At 44.3% G+C, this 13114-nt stretch overlaps 2 protein-coding genes across 2 annotated transcripts in view; both read left to right on the top strand.

Moving 5' to 3' along the window:
• LHFPL3 (LHFPL tetraspan subfamily member 3) overlaps nucleotides 1-13114 on the top strand; it is a 555594-nt gene that overhangs the window by 413453 nt on the left and 129027 nt on the right. The gene's annotated exons all lie outside the window — the stretch shown is intronic.
• LOC110574245 (heat shock cognate 71 kDa protein-like) lies at nucleotides 9317-11530 on the top strand. Its single transcript, XM_044920158.1, is given in 1 exon segment — nucleotides 9317-11530. A coding segment is annotated over 1 exon segment (1950 nt). The 5' UTR covers nucleotides 9317-9355; the 3' UTR covers nucleotides 11306-11530.

Below are 13114 nucleotides of genomic sequence, written 5' to 3'. Positions count from 1 at the left end.
AGCCTGTTTCCTTATCTGAATATAGATTGAGTGATTTGGGTTGTTTTTTTTTTTTTTTAGGGGGGTGTTGCTGAGGGAGAGAGATAATCTTAAGCAGACATTCCATGCCCAGCATGGCGCCCAGCACGGGGCTCGATCTCACAGCCCTGAGATCATGACCTGAGGCAAAATCAAGAGTCAGACACTTAACCAACTGAGCCACCCAGGTGCTCCTGGTTTTTATTTTTAAATTTAGAAGAGTTCATCTTTCCAGCACTGAGAGCTTTTAAGAAGAAACAGGGTGGGGTTTTGATATATCTGAATAAATGAAAAAGACTAAAAATGATAATACCCCCAATCTCACATGTTTTGAGCAAAAACATTAGAAGGAAAGGCCACCAGTTCAGTTGTGTCTCCGAAAATACCTGCCATTTCTCCACGCTTTCCCCTACCATTTCCTCCTTGACCACTGGGCTCTGCTCTGTACTTGGGCACTGGTTCTGGACAAACTGGTGGAAAAGGTAGGTTTGGGGAAGGCTGGAGTACAGCTCATAAACGCAGAATCCCTTCATTGGAGTTGATTCAGAAGCAAGTAGAACTGCCCTAGAGTAAATTTCTTCAGATACTTAGCCTACTAGAATTTCCATTTAACTGCATCTTTGTACCAGCATGGACCTCATCCTTGAAACACAAAGCCCACGCCTGGGATGAAGAGACAGGATACCATACTGCAATCCTTTTGGTAGCAGCACCAGCAGGCCATATTAAGAAACAGCATTTTGGGGCGCCTGGGTGGCTCAGTTGGTTAAGCGACTGCCTTCGGCTCAGGTCATGATCCTGGAGTCCTGGGATCGAGTCCCGCATCGGGCTCCCTGCTCGGCGAGGAGCCTGCTTCTCCCTCTAACCCTCCCCTCCCTCTCATGTACTCTCTCTCTCTCATTCTCGCTCTCTCAAATAAATAAATAAATCTTTAAAAAAAAAAAAAAGAAACAGCATTTTGTCTCAAGAACATCACAAGGAAGAAGATTAATAGATTTTGCCAGGCACCACCAAAGGATTTTCTAACCTAGCCACATTTCCTTGCTTAAGCTCAGTCTTCTCAGACTTTCACATGCCTATGAGTCAACTAGGGATCTTGTTAATACACAGGTTCTGATTCCAAAAAAAGTCAGGTGATGCCAGGGCACCATCTCTAGCAGTAACCTAGAGAACTCTGTTTCCTTTCTGGAAACACTGGCTGGCATGACAGAGCTAATATCCAGGAGCTGAGAGTAGATCATTGACTGGAGCAGGAGGGGAAGAGGAGAGACACGTAACAAGGAGAGAAAATAAGCACCCAACTATGAGTGACCAGAGAAAGCAGGTGGAACTTGGCATCCAGAGAGTAACGTGACAAAGAGCAGGTGGTAATAGCTAGGCAAGCAAATGCAGTCTAGGATCTGAGGATCGTTGAAAGGGTAATGTATGCAGTGGGGAATCTCAAAAATACCAGATATCTGCATGAGCAGGCAGCTGAGTTGCTGATATATAACCATAGAGCTCAACACAGAAGAGGAGACAAAGAGTTGAGGGAGAAGGGGGGGACAGGAGGATAGAGGTCTCAGCAAGGTCAAAGAGATGGTGGGGAATCGAGACAGACTCAAATCAAGGTCCACACGACAAGGATCCATTTACCAAAAGTGGAGCTTCAGAAACATGGATGAGCCCACAGACATAAAGACTCAGCTCTAAAGAAGCTGATCTTTAGTAGGCTTGGTCTGTGTGCCGGACACTGCTGCAAAGGGCTTCGTATTGTCTCATGTCATTCTCACGAATCTCAATGGCAGGCATTAATACTCCATTTTGGACAAGTATCTGAGGGTCAGAGGGATTCTATACGTTGCCTAAGGTCCCTTATTAATAAAGGGTAAAGCAAACAACTCACATTCTACGCTCTTGCCATGACCCCACGCAGGCCTACCAGCACACCAATGGGGTAACCTAATGCCACCCCGGGGCTCCTGCCATCTGCCCCTAGATCCAAGGAAGGAGGTAGGCCTTCGGTGTAGCAAGTGGCCTGAACTGAAGATGGAAGAGGGAGGGGAGGGTGAGGTGCCAGGCATAGCATGTCATAGTGAAGACCTGCTGTCCTAAGCCTAGGATTGTGATTATGCCAAGAGTAGTCTCTTTTAACACTCTTGCAGTCACCTTACTTCCTCTTGGAAGTACCTTATCTTAAGCTCAGGGCTTGTCAATAATAATTCAGCACAAAAAGTGTTGAAATAGGACAGGAGAGACCCTGTAAGGGTCACAGTGTCCCAACCTTAGGCAGACCTTGTCCTTATTTCTCTATGTTGGTCTCTGAATTGGCCATCCCTGTAGAGCTCACCGAGAGAAATCTAATGACTCCATTGCAACATATTCAAGATGTCACGTGCTTGACTACTCTTCAGCTGAAATGAACAGAAATTGACTGGACCTAGTTTGAGAGGAAAGGAGGCAAAGTAGGGGTGCCCGGGTGGCTCAGTCGGTTAAGCATCCAACTCCGGATTTCAGCTCAGGTCCTGACCTCAGGGTCCTGGGATTGAGCCCCACATTGGCTCAGCACTCAGCACAGTCTGCTTGAGTTTCTCTCCCTCTGCCCCTCCACCTCCCTCAAATAATTTTTTTTTTAAAAAAAGAAGGCCAAGTAGACACGGTGGGGATATACAGATTCCCTCACTGAATCACAATGCACCCTGTGCATGGTTTGCTGCATGCCACCGGTGGAACAGTAGAAACTGCATTGCCCAGACTCCTTAGAGCATTGTTCTGCACATCACCTAGCTTCCACCCAGCAGGGTTTACCTCAAAAGCTGGAGTCATGCCCCATAGGTGGCGAGGGGATGTGTGGGGGTGGAGACTGAGAGGTAACAGATAACTCTGTGGCCAGGTCTTGGCTTCACAGGAGTCAAGAATTCTTCTGGTGTGGATCTTGATAAAAGCAGTGTGGTTCTAAAGCCAGTGGCTATGGGAGCAGCTACTTTCCCAGCTTTCTGGAAGGGTAGATAGTAACTCCCTCTGTGGACCACTTCTGTGGGGTTGTTTGGGGGAGTTGTCTTGAAAGGTTGGCCTAGAGCCTGCTCCTCTCCCTTCCAGCAACGTTGTACATACCCAATTCCCACATTAAATCCCTTTCTGCTTAAACCGGCTAGAATGGATTCTCTTATCTGCAACTGAGCCTTGACTAATCCAGAAGGAATTTATAATAAGGATATTTGGGGATGTCACCTAGAAATGGAATAGTAAAGAAATCAGGAAGTAGTCTTTTGCTTTCTGTGTATGTGTATCTCTCTCACCTACTTCAGCCTGCCTTCTCAGTAAACCTACCTCCTCTACTAATCATCCTTTTATACAAGGCACCTTGAGTTCTCCTCTGATATCCTTATTCAGAAATAATGGATGGTCCTTTATGCCTAACCCCAAATTCCCCAGAGAGAAAAATCGAGTGGCGTAGTTTAGATATCTATCTCCCATTCAGTTGGCTGTTATTTCAATTTCAAAATCCTGTGAAGCTCTTTGGTAGTTTAATAATTCACATTTACAATTAAGAAAACTGGGTCTTAGTTTACGTGGCTTGCCCCAAATCACACAGCAGGTAAGCAGAAGACTCAGGACTTACACCCATCTCTCCTGACCTCAAATTTGAGGCTCATTCCACTATACCATCGCTGCCTCTTTAGTATTCATAACTGGATCTCTGGAGCATTTCACAATTTACAATGTGTTTTTATATCCCCTAACTCTTGTGCTCCTTCCAAAAGTCCCATTGTTGCTGTTATCCCCATTTTATATACAAGAAAATGGATGCTACAGACATTAGGTGACTTGTCATCCATTTTGTGAAAGCTGGTGCCAAGATTCACTCCTCCATCTTCTGGTTCTCAGAGGAATTCATGTTAGAATAGGGTGGGGAAGCCAAAATCTAAATGGAGCTCAGTCTCCTAGGATATCAGATCTGACACTTCAAAGCCATTTTTTGTAACAGGTTCTAAGAGAAGGAACCAGAAGATGACACTTCAGCTTTTGTTTGTTTTGTTTTTTGTGAAATGGCCGGGGGAAATTGTTGGTCCCCAAATCCGATAAATCTAAATAAAGGATGGCTTTAAAGGAAAGGACTCCAGCTAGCTACAAGGAAGAGTCACCTCCACATCCTCCTCAGCACCACAGGAAATATTATGACCTTAGTAGATGCCTCGGGAGTTGATGAAACACATCTGAAATCAGGATTTGATGATTTTCTTCACAGTTTAAAGATCAGCATGGAGTGCACAGCGCTGTTGAGCTCCGTATTCAGCCAGAAACCTTGCTGTAGCATCTTCCTGTACTTCAAAGAGATACCTAGATGACTTTCCAATTTTAATACAACTTGGAAACTATTTCTATTGTCAAGGGACAGGATTAGCATGAAGGACTCATCCTTGCTGCTTGTCATCCCTTGAGAAGTAGTTACGGGGTATTTTTTCACCTAACTTTTGCAAAGAAAGACATTTCCCGAGAGAAATTACAAAGGCATTTTCTGCACCATCTTTAATACTGAGCTGCTGTCATGTACCAGCTGCAGTGCAGGGCATGCAAAGGACCAAATCCTTCTAGGTTTTTGCAAGCTGCTCCATTATTTCTTCCATGGTGACCTTGTAGCAGCAGGGCAGAGCCCCGTGACAGAAAGCTCAATTGTTGTAATTCTCCCTCAGCCGAGCTTTCAGCAGGCATTTCCACTCCTACTGTTTATGTGCAATGCAGATGTTTGATTATTTTGTGGCGCAGTGATGGAAGTCCAGGCTCCAATCTCTTGTGCAGAAATCCTGCCCTTTCTCTGGAAAAGTTCTGGCAGCCCCTTCATGGTCAATATCAGGCTCAATCCAAGCCATTTCACTTCTGACCACTATTCAAGAACGGTCTTCGTTTTGTTTTAAGATTTTATTTTATTTATTTGACAGAGAGAGACAAAGTGAGAGAGGGAACACAAGCAGGGGGAGTGGGAGAAGGAGAAGCAGGCTTCCCGCTGAGCAGGGAGCCTGATGTGGGGCTCGATCCCAGGACCCTGGGATCATGACCCAAGCTGAAGGCAGACATCTAACGACTGAGCCACCCAGGCGCCCCTCAAGAATGGTTTTAAAACTCCAGCGTGTTCTTCCCTATTTTGTAGTCAGCTGTCATAGTTCTCTAAACCCTGCTTTATGGCTTGTGTCCGTATCTTTTCTGCTATCTCATCATTGTGTAACAAAATTCTTTGTTCCTGAATTGGCACAGAAATCCCTAATGATTATCTGAAATGACCCTAAAATAATTTCTGTCAATGATAAAGCTGAGCTCTGTTGTGTTCCTGGCTTTCTAGAGAACAAAAGAAATTCAGGAGATGTGGGAGACGATCTGAAGCCTGAGGAGTGGGATCATCCCAAGCTAGCCTATACTTTCTTGGGAGTCTGAATGCTACAGGACCCAAGCTTTGGCAGAGGCCAATATGAGGAGCACCCTCTTTGCAAAGCCCTGAGTTTAGAAAGTTCAACCGTGAGGGGCATGAACCAATAACAAGAAGAGGATCTTTCACTTGGGTCACTTGTGATCTTTGCTGATTGTCTCCACCTTGCTCATTTTATGATGATTCTGATTTTAAAAACAAATACTAAATAGGTTAAGTTTCACCCAGAAAACTGTAGTTGGCCTTCTCTTTAGGATTCCATCTTACTGTCAAGTCCATGAAAGGTTTGGGGAAAAGGAAATGGAGTCTTTCCTCATCTATGAGACAACCCCTGAAAAGAACCTCTGGGGTTCCTCGGCACATAGTTTGAAAACCACTGCCATACTTCTAGCCTCGTGCATGATCCTCTAATTCTGGGCCTCTCAGATGAGTGGCAGAAGTGTGACATCAGAGGATAAGAAAGAGCGCAAACATTCCTTCTTTCATTCTTCAATCTCCCACTCCCATTTTTTTCTCCTAATTTCCTTCTTAATTTTTCTCCTCTATCACCCTACCAATCTATGGCAAAGTTCAAACCATACCAGATGTCCCTGAAAAATCATACTCAAGGGCGCCTGGGTGGCTCAGTTGGTTAAGCGACTGCCTTCGGCTCAGGTCATGATCCTGGAGTCCCAGGATCGAGTCCCACATCGGGCTCCCGGCTCAGCAGGGAGCCTGCTTCTCCCTCTGACCCTCCCCCCTCTCATGTGCTCTCTCTCTCTCAAATAAATAAAATCTTTAAAAAAAAAAATCATACTCAAAGCACATAGAATAATGTTTTGGGAAGGAAAACCCACTCTACGGGTTTTTAGTCAATATCTCTGGTAGACTCCAAATCCAAACTAGCTTAATCTTGGTTTTATACTATGCTTATACTTTTAATTTTCATTATTATTTGCATTTAGCAGAGCTTATAATCATGGGAAGCATTATAATTGCTCCTCTTTATCTTAAGAAACTTAGATTTTCTTTTTTAAAAGTTAAAAACAAAAATAATGGAACGTCTCCAAATGTGAATGATGAAGTTATAATCCAAACAAATAAAAAAGGTTAAAGATCAAATGGAATAAGCTGGTGCTTTCTGAAGATGATATTTGTCAAGGTAACCACCATGCATAGGCCCTGCAGTCTTGTAGTTTAGTGTCCTCATTATGAAGGAGACTCCTAGTGATCTGATGGAAACTGTGAAGCCTAGAGCAGCTGGGGGTTAGATGCAGCTGAGACAGGTCTTTTGGCCCTGCAGTTAGGGAATGAGCTCTGGAAGATCGGGTGTGAATGCTGGAGGAGCTGTAAACCCAGAGCTGCCTCTGACAGATGGCTTCCATTCTGGAGAGGATCTAGAGAGAAGGTCTGAAAATGAAGGTAATACCCAGAGGGACAAGATTAACAGAATTACCCCATTTCTGATCCTATGAGGCATGTGGAAACTGATCTGATTCTCTCCAGCGGGTATATATGCAGTCTCTGGGTAAAGTTTGCACTTAGGCACCCGCAAAATAGGTTTTGGAACCATGTATACATTTCTTTTCTAAGTTGTCCTCAGTTTACTTTCTTATGCTACCTTGCATTTCTTTTGGTTTTTGGTGGTTTTTTTTAAGATTTATTTATATGGGGGAGAGAGAGTGTGTGAGCAGTGGGGAGAGACAGAGGGAGGGGGGGAGAGAGAATCTCCAGCAGACTCCCGACTGAGTGCAGAGCCTGGTACGGGGCCTGATTCCACTAATCCTGAGATCATAACCTGAACTGAAATCAAGAGTCAGATAGTTAACCAACTGAGCCACCCAGGTGCCCTGCTACCTTGCATTTCTAAGTGCCTTCCATTGAGCCTCTCAAAGTACAAACCTTAATTAAACCAACCTTGCAACTTCCTCATGAGTCAGGGTGTGATTTTGTTGAAAAACATCATGGAAGTCAAATGAATTGGCCCAAGTATATTACAGGTATAGTAAAAGTATATTACAAATCCACAGGTTGGCTTGAGAATAAAAACCCAGGGTTCAGTCGCTTCTGACTCCCTCTCCTGACAATCACACCTCCAGATTTGGGGATTTTCCCCACTTGTAAGATAATTTTTATTGGGGCGCCTGGGTGGCTCAGCTGGTTAAGCGACTGCCTTCGGCTCAGGTCTTGATCCCAGCGTCCTGGGATTGAGTCCCACATCCGGCTCCTGGCTCATCAGGGAGCCTGCTTCTCCCTCTGACCCTCTCCCCTGTCATGCTGTTTCTCTCTCTCTCAAAAAAATAAAATCTTTAAAAAAAAAAGATAATTTTTATTTATATTATCTACATATGACAAAACTTTTTTTTAAGATTATTTTAGAGAGAGCATGTGTGCGCATGATTGGGGGAGGAGCAGAGGCAGAGGGAGAAGCAGACTCTATGCTGATCACGGAGCCCAATGCGGGCTCGATCCTACGATCCTGAGATCATGACCTGAGCTGAAATCAAGAGTCGGAAGCCCAACTAACAACTGCCTGATCCACCCAGGTGCCCCCATACAACATAACTTTTAAGGAAACGGTAGAGCAAAGCAGAGAGAGAGGATATGTGGTTTTATCTTTGCCTAAAAGCAAATACTGCCAGATTCTGTTTTCTATCCTTTCATCCTCACCACATGGCATTCCCAGTTTTCTAATCCCTAACTCTCTGAGATAATAACTCTTTCAGCAAAGAAAAAGAAGCTATTGACTTCTTCGCATCAGCCTTCAAGGAAAGTACTTATGAAAGACTGAAACAGACATCCAAACACTCTTGTGACTTTTCTTAGAAAAAAAGGGGGGGGGGGGACAGGGGAATATTGCCTCTTCCTTCTTCTTACTGGAAATATCTCAGGTCTCTAGTTTTGATCTTCATGTTCTTTCTTTTTCTTTATCTTTTTTTAAGTACAGTGACCTGGTGAGTTGGCAGAGGGAACCTGAGAATTTGCTGAGAACACTTTTCTTGGCTTAGTGAGAAAAAGTTGACACCAAGGGCAACATCACTGGCCTTTTGTGAACTGGCTTCATGCTCCTATCTCTGGGGACTGAAGACCCCTCTCAGTGCTGCCATTTTTATTAGCGAAGTCAGCAGAGCTGGGTGTGAGCCTGCTCCTTTGCCCACAGAGGTAGAGGTCTGAAATGGCAGTGCAGGGAACTGAGGGCTCTCAGCGTCCCATGGTCATCTTTAGATGCTCCCCTTCCCAGCAACAGAGTCTCCACTAATTAGCCAACTGGTTGCATTATTTCTATGACTGACCCTTTTCAGACAAAGAGACATAGGCCCAGTGAGCAAAGCTCCTGGCATAAAAAAGATGAGTATGACTTTTATTTCCGGGAACAGAACGCTACTCCCAGCATTGCCCCTTTCAGAAGAGGGTTTGTTGTCCCCTTCTATCAAACGGAAACAGCCCTCTCCAATTAGCTTGCCCTGTTGCTCTCTTTAGTTGCTCTGCAATCCTTCAGACAAATGTTGAAACACTCAGGTACTTCCACACCACACCCGCGTGCACACACAGCCATTGGATTGCATGAGTAAAATAAAAAGGGATGCTCAGACAAAGCTTCACTGAACACCAGCTTTGTCTTCCTGGAAGGTTCCATCAGATTAAATACAGATGCTATTCACTAGTTAATAGAGAAACTGGATTGCCCTCAGACTTTAGAGAAACAAATATAGGTATGGATATCATTTCAAACATCCCAGGAGTTTCTCAAGAAATACTTCCTTTTTCCACTCAACCAGTGAATACTAAAGGGGACAAGTTGCCTTCTGGCTTTATGTCGTGTATGAAAGCCAAGCTGAAGAATATCCAACTGTTCAAGTTTGGAAAGAAAAATCTTTGAGTCTCATTGAACGCTGGGCTAAATCACCAGACGGCTGATTTCTTCTCAAGCCGGGCCGGGCCCACACAGAAGCAACCATGTCTAAGGGACCTGCAGTTGGCATTGATCTTGGCACCACCTACTCTTGCGTGGGTGTCTTCCAGCACGGGAAAGTGGAAATAATTGCCAATGATCAGGGAAACCGAACCACCCCAAGTTACGTCGCCTTCACGGACACCGAACGATTGATCGGTGATGCTGCGAAGAATCAAGTTGCGATGAACCCCACCAACACAGTTTTTGATGCCAAACGCCTAATTGGACGTAGATTTGATGATGCTGTTGTCCAGTCTGATATGAAGCATTGGCCTTTTATGGTGGTGAATGATGCTGGCAGGCCCAAGGTCCAAGGAGAATACAAGGGAGAGACAAAAAGTTTCTATCCAGAGGAGGTGTCCTCTATGGTTTTGACGAAGATGAAGGAAATTGCAGAGGCCTACCTTGGGAAGACTGTTAGCAATGCAGTTGTCACGGTACCTGCATACTTCAATGACTCTCAGCGTCAGGCTACCAAAGATGCTGGAACTACTGCTGGTCTCAATGTACTTCAAATCATCAACGAGCCAACTGCTGCTGCTATTGCTTATGGCTTAGACAAGAAGGTTGGTGCTGAAAGGAATGTGCTGATCTTTGACTTAGGAGGTGGCACTTTCGATGTGTCAATCCTTACTATTGAAGATGGGATCTTTGAGGTTAAATCCACAGCTGGAGACACCCACTTAGGTGGAGAAGACTTCAACAACAGGATGGTCAACCATTTTATTGCAGAGTTCAAGCGCAAACATAAGAAGGACATCGGTGAAAACAAGAGGGCAGTTCGTCGTCTCCGTACTGCTTGTGAACGTGCTAAGCGTACACTTTCTTCCAGCACGCAGGCCAGTATTGAGATTGATTCTCTATACGAAGGAATCGACTTCTATACCTCTATTACTCGTGCCCGGTTTGAAGAATTAAATGCTGATCTGTTCCGTGGCACCCTGGACCCTGTAGAGAAAGCCCTTCGGGATGCCAAACTAGACAAGTCTCAGATCCACGATATTGTCCTGGTGGGTGGTTCTACCTGTATCCCCAAGATTCAGAAACTTCTACAAGATTTCTTCAATGGGAAAGAACTCAATAAGAGCATCAACCCTGATTAGGCTGTTGCTTACGGTGCAGCTGTCCAGGCAGCCATCCTTTCTGGAGACAAATCTGAAAATGTTCAAGATTTGCTGCTGTTGGATGTCACTCCACTTTCTCTTGGCATTGAAACTGCTGGAGGAGTCATGACTGTTCTCATCAAGCGTAATACTACCATTCCTACCAAACAGACACAAACCTTCACTACCTACTCTGACAACCAGCCTGGTGTGCTTATTCAGGTGTATGAAGGTGAGCGTGCCATGACCAAGGATAACAACCTACTTGGCAAGTTCGAACTCACAGGCATACCTCCTGCCCCTCGTGGCGTTCCTCAGATTGAAGTCACTTTTGATATTGATGCTAATGGTATCCTCAATGTCTCTGCTGTGGATAAGAGCACAGGAAAAGAGAACAAGATGACCATCACTAATGACAAGGGCCGCTTGAGCAAGGAAGACATTGAACGCATGGTCCAGGAAGCTGAGAAGTACAAAGCTGAAGATGAGAAACAGCGAGACAAGGTGTCTTCCAAGAACTCACTTGAGTCTTATGCATTCAACATGAAAGCAACTGTTGAAGATGAAAAACTTCAGGGCAAGATCAATGATGAGGACAAACAGAAGATTCTTGACAAGTGCAATGAAATCATCAATTGGCTTGATAAGAACCAGACTGCAGAGAAGGAAGAATTTGAACACCAGCAGAAAGAGCTGGAGAAAGTCTGCAATCCTATCATTACCAAACTGTACCAGAGTGCAGGGGGCATGCCAGGAGGAATGCCTGAGGCTTCCCTGGTGGTGGAGCTCCTCCCTCTGGTGGTGCCTCCTCTGGACCCACCATCGAAGAGGTTGATTAAGCCAACCTGAGAATAGGTCTAGCATTGTTCCACACAAAATATTCGAAGGACCCAAATTTGTAGCAAATTCCGTGGCAGTTTTAATGTTGAGCTGCTATAGTAAATAAACTGGGCATTCTTTATACTTGAATATGGAATACGTGCACAGGGAAAGGAAATAAACATTGCACTTTATAAGCACTGTATTGTTAAGTGGAAAATGCAATGTCTTAAATAAAACTGTATTTAATTGGCACCAAAAAAAAAAAAAAAAGAAAGAAAAATCTTTGAGCAGCTTTTCTTACTGTCGTTAAGGAGGGAATAGAAAGCAGAGAAATGTTTTTTGTTGTTTTGGTTTTTTTTTTTTTTCCGCAGAGAGAGAGAGCACATGCATGTGTGGGGGGGTGGGGGGAGCATGCAAAGGGAGGGAGAGAGAATCTTAAGCAGACTCCATGCTGAGTGTGTAGCCAGACATGGGGCTCGAGATCATAACCTGAGCCAAAATCAAGAGTGGGATGCTTAACCTACTGAGCCACCCAGGCACCCCCAGAGAGATGTGTTTTAACAAAATATTAATGTTTATTTCCCTTTGCATTTCTAAGTATAAAGCATTCTCCATAAAACATCCTAAAGCCCAGATCCTCAAGATTAGGACTGTTACAGAAGGTATACAAATATTAGATTGAGCCATAGGAAATGGCTGGTAGTCAACCTTTTGACCTAAAATATGGCAATTTCCTACAGTTCAACCTAACAGGGAAAAAAATTAACAATTTTGATATACAAAATAAATTTTGCACTCAGAAGATAGCTTCAAAACAACAAGCAGACTCTACACTGCTCACAATCTCAACAGAGAAAGGATTTTCGAAATTTTGTTTGTTTGACATTATCAAAGGTTAAGTAATAGGGTTTCCTTCCATCTACTTTTAAGGCCTAGCAAGAAAGCTGGACTCATCTTAGTATGAAAGATTCTAGAACCTCAGTATGCTGTAAGAGATATGAGGGGTAAATGAGTCAACAGTTAAGTCAACAAGGTTAAGTTTCCTCAGGAGACTTAAAGGGAAGAAGTAGATCACTCTCTAAAATGCTGTGACAGGGATGAATTAGATCTCCAAACAGAAGAGAAAAATCACAAATAAGGAGCTAAAAATTCTGAAAGTCTAAGAGGCTGCAGCTCACTTTGAGTTGGGGTCCAGCAAGCAAAGAAGTGGAACCACAAACAGACACACATTCTATGAAACATAACCAAGTTATGTGACTACTTGTGGTCTCAAAGTAGAGGAGATGGAAGATGGGGTAAGTAGACCAGTAAGGCTTCCCTTTATGCAGGAGAGCCTTTCTCTGAGGATATTCCAGTAATTTTGCACGTACACATAAATGCTGGACTCGATAATACTGACTTAGTGAACTTCATAACAGTCTTGGGAGAGTGGAAGGACACAGACCATAATGGCCCGGGTGTAATCCAGCCATGTGGGACCTCTCTGGGAATGGCACATCCTCCTTCCCACCCCATTGCAGACATCATTCATGGATCCTGGCCAGACGTTTCTACCTGAGCCAGAAGGAAGTCTCAGAGTCCTTCTCAGCATAGGTTCCAACAGCCACTACCAACTAATCCAGAGGAAAGCCAGAATTGAAGCTTCTTTTCCCTTTCCATGTCCCCCTTCTGTGTCTTTGTTAACACCGCCCAGATGGTCTCTCCTCACCCTTACAACGTGCTTCACATACTAGCCCCCAACGTCTTCCACTAGAATGTGGATTCCTGAAGTGCAGGGATCTTCTTTCTGTTTATGAACGCCAAAGGCCCTTGGACAGTGCTTGGCACAGGGATGAA

The sequence above is a fragment of the Neomonachus schauinslandi genome, chromosome 12 (genome assembly GCF_002201575.2).
Source record: "Neomonachus schauinslandi chromosome 12, ASM220157v2, whole genome shotgun sequence".
Taxonomy (NCBI): Eukaryota; Metazoa; Chordata; class Mammalia; order Carnivora; family Phocidae; genus Neomonachus; species Neomonachus schauinslandi.
Note: the sequence above shows the minus strand (reverse complement) of the source record. Positions and strands in the feature narration are given on the sequence as shown.